Source organism: Electrophorus electricus, chromosome 21 (assembly GCF_041902795.1).
Source record: "Electrophorus electricus isolate QZ-2024a chromosome 21, ASM4190279v1, whole genome shotgun sequence".
Classification (NCBI taxonomy): Eukaryota; Metazoa; Chordata; class Actinopteri; order Gymnotiformes; family Gymnotidae; genus Electrophorus; species Electrophorus electricus.
Window position 1 is genome coordinate 13,435,001 of NC_137517.1, and position 7,500 is coordinate 13,442,500.

The 7,500-nt window shown below is 47.6% G+C and overlaps 1 protein-coding gene across 1 annotated transcript in view; it reads right to left on the minus strand.

Annotated features, from left to right (window-relative positions):
- loxhd1a (lipoxygenase homology PLAT domains 1a) overlaps positions 1–7,500 on the minus strand; it is a 45,849-nt gene that overhangs the window by 1,035 nt on the left and 37,314 nt on the right. Inside the window, exons 32-41 of the mRNA XM_081704038.1 lie at positions 7,089–7,215; positions 6,757–6,962; positions 6,360–6,545; positions 5,784–5,911; positions 5,422–5,539; positions 5,169–5,346; positions 1,992–2,177; positions 1,702–1,872; positions 1,476–1,614; positions 700–855 (exon numbers count right to left, since the gene is read on the minus strand). Coding sequence (XP_081560164.1) covers positions 700–855; positions 1,476–1,614; positions 1,702–1,872; positions 1,992–2,177; positions 5,169–5,346; positions 5,422–5,539; positions 5,784–5,911; positions 6,360–6,545; positions 6,757–6,962; positions 7,089–7,215 — 1,595 coding nt within the window. The remainder of the gene's footprint in view (positions 1–699; positions 856–1,475; positions 1,615–1,701; positions 1,873–1,991; positions 2,178–5,168; positions 5,347–5,421; positions 5,540–5,783; positions 5,912–6,359; positions 6,546–6,756; positions 6,963–7,088; positions 7,216–7,500) is intronic.

The window sequence follows — 7,500 nt, forward strand, 5'->3', positions numbered from 1 at the left end:
GTTGTAAGAGCAACAGCAACAGTTCAGTGAGCAGAGCTCCCACTGCGAAGTTAACTCACTAACTGTGATCAAACAGAGTATACAGTGACGATGTTTTGGTAGAGTTGCCGCAACTGTTGTGTTCTGCTATTGATGGAGTGCAAACTAGCCATAACAATGTTTTTTTCAAATGTGTTTATCAAACATCAAACAATAAACAAGGGTTATGGGGAATTGAAAAGATACAGGCATAACGGAATGTTTTCCCCAGTATGTTGTTCCATAATTGAAATGTTTAGAGTACACGGAAAACTTTTTAGTGTTCCTAAGATTTGATTAAAGTAACAATCAAGACTGAATATAACTTCTCGTTTTACATATTGACATGTTTTGCAGAAATTACATGCTTTACCTAAAAGTAAACTTTGGGCGCTTTGAGTGACCTCTAAATATATTGTGATTTGTTTTGAGACGTGGTTTTATAGGGGGGAAAAAAAAAGCCTCTTTAATGGTTAAGACCAAAGAAAGTAACATTTTTAAAAGGTGCCCTATAATAACCACGACAGAGTAGACAGAGAGAGGCGTGGTAATCTTGGAATGGATGAATGAATGAGTGTGAGGCAGATCCAGGTGTCGTGTAAAAACATTGGAGGAGAACGTTTTTTTTCTTCTACAGTGTTACTATTCACATCCCAGTATCGAGGGTCCGAGGTCACTAACTTGTTGCCAAGCTCCTTCTCCGTGACGACGACCTCCAGGGCCCTCCAGAAGGCTTCCGCCTTAGTCTTCTTGCCATCTTTGGGGGTGTGACCCAGGCAGATGCTGGGGATGTCCCCCAGGTTCTTGGAGGAGAACTCAAACCTGTCTGTGGCACCGCTATAAACACACACACACACACACACACACACAGACAGGTGTGCAAATATGAAGTCATTTCACGTTCAATCATCCCTCGCCATGAACTCTAGAGAATAAATGGTCTTCTCATATATTCTTGGCAATCGTGTCGGTTAAACAAACATCTCTGTCTATAGACACACACCCGTGCACACATTCCGGACAGCACCTGGGTTTACCCGCTGTTCAGTATCGTTTAATATGGATGGACTTTCCATTCTGAGTCTCAGTAAGGACTCCAGTTCAACGGGGTCAAACTTTCATCAACAGCTTTAGCACAAAGTTCTCCTGCGCTTCCCCTTTATCATTCAGTAGCACATTGTTTGTTGGTCACGAACTGCCTGTACCAAACACGTCGCGTTACAGAGCTGACTGTTTGGACTCAATTACCACCCCGTTGTCACCGTCAGTTCAACAGAAGGATTTCTACTGAACTAGAAAACTGATCCAGCAGTTTGTGATGGTGTGAGAGGAGGTTAGTTCGGAAAAGCGAAACCAGTGTTCCTCAGCCCTAGACACCTGGACTGCTCGTACCCTGGGCGTCCAACACCACGCTGCGGAATACTTGACCGCGTTTCGTTTTGCTTCTTCGTCCTTACCGTAAGAAACGCTTCTTCTTAGTGGAGTTCTCCATCACAAACTCCCTGCTTCTTCCCTTCTTCCCCTCCAGAATGATCCAGGCGTTCTCCTTCGTCTCGGCGTCTTCTGTGTCCGCGGTCGTGGCGAGGATCTCGTACTCTAGCGGAGGAAGAGTCAGGGCTTAGGCTCCCAGACTTCAGTGTGGGGGCATGAACGTGTGCGTGTGTGAGTGTGAAGGGGGCTCACTGGTTTTCTCGTCGAAGTCCACCACGTCGTTGCTGGCGCATGCCAGCTCCCTCTTCGCCTGCCTGTCGTCTCTGCTCTTGGACAGCCAGCGGTCGCACTGGAAGCGGAACTTCTTCCCCATGACGTCGTCGTGCACGTCCACGTACTCCAGGTGCCACGAGGTTGCCAGGCCTGTCGGGAGACACACACGGAGACACACACGCCTACACTTGACATCAGTCACCTTCCCGCGTTCAGAGTGGCAGAGTGTTGGCTATCGCGTGATGTTCGGAGCGCTGCGATTGGCTCGCCTGTGTTGTCGTGCCACACACGGATCTTGGAGAGTTCTCCAAGGCTGAGGATGTCCTGGAAGCGGAACGTGTCCGTCTGTTTCCGCTCAAACTTGTTGGTGTTGGAGCTCTCCTTCAGCGCCAGAGGACCTGTGTCCCCGTTCTCTCCGAAAAGGATCATCCAGACATTAGCGTCTGTCCCCGCCCCTAAAACACGACCAATCACGGTTCAGTTTCCATCAGCCCTTAAACCATAAACCAATCACATTAACCGATCACATTAGCATTATAAAACTTATCAACCAATCACAATAGCATTATAAAACAAAGCAACTAATCACATTAACATTTTTGCTCACCACTACAAAGTGCCCTTTTCACATTAGATTCTTTGTGTTGACTTGTTTGCAAGTGTGTGGCATGTGGAAAGATGTGCATAGCTGTATGCCATCTATGGAGTGGTGTGTCGTGTGTGTGTGGCAGAATGTTTAGATTTTAAAATCCTATTTGAAGTGTATGTATGAAGAGCTGTGTGTAGCCTGTGTAGACGTGTGTTATTTGGTATGTAATTGTGTAATTGTATATGATGTAGAATGTGTGAAGTTTGGCAGAATGTTTAGATTTTAAAATCCTATTTGAAGTGTATGTATGAAGAGCTGTGTGTAGCCTGTGTAGACGTGTGTTATTTGGTATGTAATTGTGTAATTGTATATGATGTAGAAGTTGCGTGGTATGTGGTGGTTTACTTGAGTATAGGTATATGTGGCTTAGCTCTGTTTAGTTATATGGGTTGTAATTGTGGTTTAGCTGTGTGTATTTGTATGGTGTGTAATTGTGACTTAGCCGAGTGTGCTTGTACGATATGCAACTGTGGTGTTGAGTGGTGTAGAGAGCACTGACTCGGATGTTCTGACGGTGGTGTAGTTGTGTGCGTAATCGGGATGTTGTGTGGTGTAGTGTGTAATCGGGATGTTGTGTGGTGTAGTGTGTAATCGGGATGTTGTGTGGTGTAGTGCGTAATCGGGATGTTGTGTGGTGTAGTTGTGTGCGTAATCGGGATGTTGTGTGGTGTAGTGTGTAATCGGGATGTTGTGTGGTGTAGTGTGTAATCGGGATGTTGTGTGGTGTAGTGTTTAATCGGGATGTTGTGTGGTGTAGTGTGTAATCGGGATGTTGTGTGGTGTAGTTGTGTGCGTAATCGGGATGTTGTGTGGTGTAGTGTGTAATCGGGATGTTGTGTGGTGTAGTGTGTAATCGGGATGTTGTGTGGTGTAGTGTGTAATCGGGATGTTGTGTGGTGTAGTTGTGTGCGTAATCGGGATGTTGTGTGGTGTAGTGTGTAATCGGGATGTTGTGTGGTGTAGTGTTTAATCGGGATGTTGTGTGGTGTAGTTGTGTGCGTAATCGGGATGTTGTGTGGTGTAGTGTTTAATCGGGATGTTGTGTGGTGTAGTGTTTAATCGGGATGTTGTGTGGTGTAGTTGTGTGCGTAATCGGGATGTTGTGTGGTGTAGTTGTGTGCGTAATCGGGATGTTGTGTGGTGTAGTGTGTAATCGGGATGTTGTGTGGTGTAGTGTGTAATCGGGATGTTGTGTGGTGTAGTTGTGTGCGTAATCGGGATGTTGTGTGGTGTAGTGTTTAATCGGGATGTTGTGTGGTGTAGTGTTTAATCGGGATGTTGTGTGGTGTAGTGTGTAATCGGGATGTTGTGTGGTGTAGTGTGTAATCGGGATGTTGTGTGGTGTAGTTGTGTGCGTAATCGGGATGTTGTGTGGTGTAGTGTGTAATCGGGATGTTGTGTGGTGTAGTTGTGTGTGTAATCGGGATGTTGTGTGGTGTAGTGTGTAATCGGGATGTTGTGTGGTGTAGTGTGTAATCGGGATGTTGTGTGGTGTAGTTGTGTGCGTAATCGGGATGTTGTGTGGTGTAGTGTGTAATCGGGATGTTGTGTGGTGTAGTGCGTAATCGGGATGTTGTGTGGTGTAGTGTGTAATCGGGATGTTGTGTGGTGTAGTGTGTAATCGGGATGTTGTGTGGTGTAGTTGTGTGCGTAATCGGGATGTTGTGTGGTGTAGTGTGTAATCAGGATGTTGTGTGGTGTAGTTGTGTGCGTAATCGGGATGTTGTGTGGTGTAGTGTGTAATCGGGATGTTGTGTGGTGTAGTGCGTAATCGGGATGTTGTGTGGTGTAGTGTGTAATCGGGATGTTGTGTGGTGTAGTGTGTAATCGGGATGTTGTGTGGTGTAGTTGTGTGTGTAATCGGGATGTTGTGTGGTGTAGTGTGTAATCGGGATGTTGTGTGGTGTAGTGTGTAATCGGGATGTTGTGTGGTGTAGTGTGTAATCGGGATGTTGTGTGGTGTAGTGTGTAATCGGGATGTTGTGTGGTGTAGTGTGTAATCGGGATGTTGTGTGGTGTAGTTGTGTGCGTAATCGGGATGTTGTGTGGTGTAGTGTGTAATCGGGATGTTGTGTGGTGTAGTGCGTAATCGGGATGTTGTGTGGTGTAGTGTGTAATCGGGATGTTGTGTGGTGTAGTGTGTAATCGGGATGTTGTGTGGTGTAGTTGTGTGCGTAATCGGGATGTTGTGTGGTGTAGTGTGTAATCAGGATGTTGTGTGGTGTAGTTGTGTGCGTAATCGGGATGTTGTGTGGTGTAGTGTGTAATCGGGATGTTGTGTGGTGTAGTGCGTAATCGGGATGTTGTGTGGTGTAGTGTGTAATCGGGATGTTGTGTGGTGTAGTGTGTAATCGGGATGTTGTGTGGTGTAGTTGTGTGTGTAATCGGGATGTTGTGTGGTGTAGTGTGTAATCGGGATGTTGTGTGGTGTAGTGTGTAATCGGGATGTTGTGTGGTGTAGTGTGTAATCGGGATGTTGTGTGGTGTAGTGTGTAATCGGGATGTTGTGTGGTGTAGTGTGTAATCGGGATGTTGTGTGGTGTAGTTGTGTGCGTAATCGGGATGTTGTGTGGTGTAGTGTGTAATCGGGATGTTGTGTGGTGTAGTGTGTAATCGGGATGTTGTGTGGTGTAGTGTGTAATCGGGATGTTGTGTGGTGTAGTGTTTAATCGGGATGTTGTGTGGTGTAGTTGTGTGTGTAATCGGGATGTTGTGTGGTGTAGTGTGTAATCGGGATGTTGTGTGGTGTAGTGTTTATTCGGGATGTTGTGTGGCGGGCGTAGGGGAGTAGTTGTACTGGCAGCGTCGCTGGTTTTGACTGAGATGGTGTAGGTGGTGCGCTCCACCATTTCCTCCTCGTCGATGACCGCGGGCATCTCACACACGAGCGTGCGCGCGGGCCCGTAGGTGTGTGACAGCCACTCCTCAGACGTGAATGTGGCCTCCTCGTCTGTCTCCAGGTTGTGCAGGACTACCTACACGTAAATACACAGAATATACTCACTGCATGAGCAAAAAGAAGACACACACACACACAGACACACACACACCTTATCCAGGAACCAGTCAGGTCGGCTTCCAGTGCCATCAGTGCGGACTCTCATTTTCCGGAGTGGAGCGATGTCTTCTATCTCCAAGTTAAAAGTGTCATTCTGCCCTCGCTCAAACCTAAGCATGTATATACACACACACACACACACACACACACACACACTGCATGGCCTACTTTTGTGTGTGAGTGTGCGTGTGTGTATGTGTGTGTGCGTGTGTGTGTGTGTGCGTGTGTGTATGTGTGTGTGCGTGTGTGTGTGTGTGTGTGTGTGTGTGTGTGTGCGTGTGTGTGTGTGTGTGTGTGTGTGTGTGTGTGTGTGTGTGTGTGTCTGTGTGTGTCTGTGTGCGTGCGAGCGCAGACCTGTCCTCTAGTTTCGGAAGCAGGATCTCTTCTGACGTCCCATACATTCCGAACACGGTCATGTAGATCTGAGTGTCTGTCCCCGCATGCTGGACATCCCCTGTTACCACGGTCACCTCATAAATCACCTAGGAGATCGTAAGATGGGCATACAAAGTCATGACCCAGCCGACCCAGCCTCTGTAAATGCCTCTAGTAGGCTTAGTGAAGAACACAGTTGTCATGGAAACTCTGACTGGTGGTTCAGAAGACTATCAAACAGGGGCAATGATAGGAACTGTGAGCACCAGGGCCGTTACTGGGCTTTAGCGGCTCAACGTTGCAAAGTTTTGCCGTTCTGCGATAGAACTGGCATCTTAAAACACGTCTAGAATGTTTTATGTGCAGTCGCCGTAAGTCAACAGAGGTACGGTTGAAAAAAAATTTATTTTCTCTATATTGAGTTGCCTAACATTCCAGTAAAACCGAGCACGCTGGACTACCAGCTGGTAATGGTCTCGTTACAGACATTCTCCACGTTATCGCTGCAGGATGTTGGTGTGTGTCACTGTGATCAGCCGCGCTGTGCGCGTGTACCTTGCGTGAGATGCTGACGGTGTCGGCATCCAGCACGTTGAAGACACGCGCGGTGAGCCCGTCCCCCCGGTCTTTGGCCAGCCAGCACTTGCAGGGGAACACGTACATGGTGCCCTTGGTAGGCACAGCAACTGAGAACTCTTCCACTAGCCAGCAGCTCTCTGGGGTGGCACCGTCATGTCCCAGCTACACACACACACACACACACACACACACACACACACCACACACACACACACCACACACACACACCACACAAATCAAATGTATCGCACTTTCTTAACTTGTTCCACAGTAGGCCTATGTGTATGAGTGCATATGTGCTGTGTGTAAGAGCCCATGACTACATTCACACACACACACACACGCACACACACATCTGCGTACATGCTCTCACCTCCACTTTTTTGATCTCGCCCACGTCAGTGCCATAACAGGTGAAGTAGTCCAAAGCTCCGGGCCTGAAGTCCTTCTTGCCCTGCAGGTGGAGCCACAGTAGCTGGGTCTCTGTGTGTGTCACGCCCCTGATGATGACATACGCCCGGCTGCTGGTGCCTGCGTCGCGCTCTGACCCCGTCATCACCGACACATGGTACGGGATTACTGCATGGACACACACATACAGTCAGATACCAGCACTCTGCTATACACCGAGCTTCCAATATACAACTGTGTGTGTGTGTGTGTGTGTGTGTGTGTGTGTGTGTGTGTGTGTGAGACCCCACTCACATGAAGGCTCCTCCTCCTCTTCCCCCTCCTTTGGTCCTTGTTTCTTGTTATTCTTGTTCATGTTGCTGTCCAGGTTTGTGACTTTTTTTATAGGACAGAATGCAGTCTCTCTCTCTCCTTCAAATCCCTACACACACACACACACACACACACACACACACACGCATACACGCATACTGTTGGTACACTGCTGTTACACTGTGACACTGTTGTTACACTGCTGTTACACTGCTGTTACACTGTTGGTACACTGCTGCTACACTGTGACACTGTTGGTACACTGCTGTTACACTGCTGTTACACTGTTGGTACACTGCTATTACACTGTGACACTGTCGGTACACTGCTGTTACACTGCTATTACACTGCTATTACACTGTGACACTTGGTACACTGCTGTTACACTGACAGT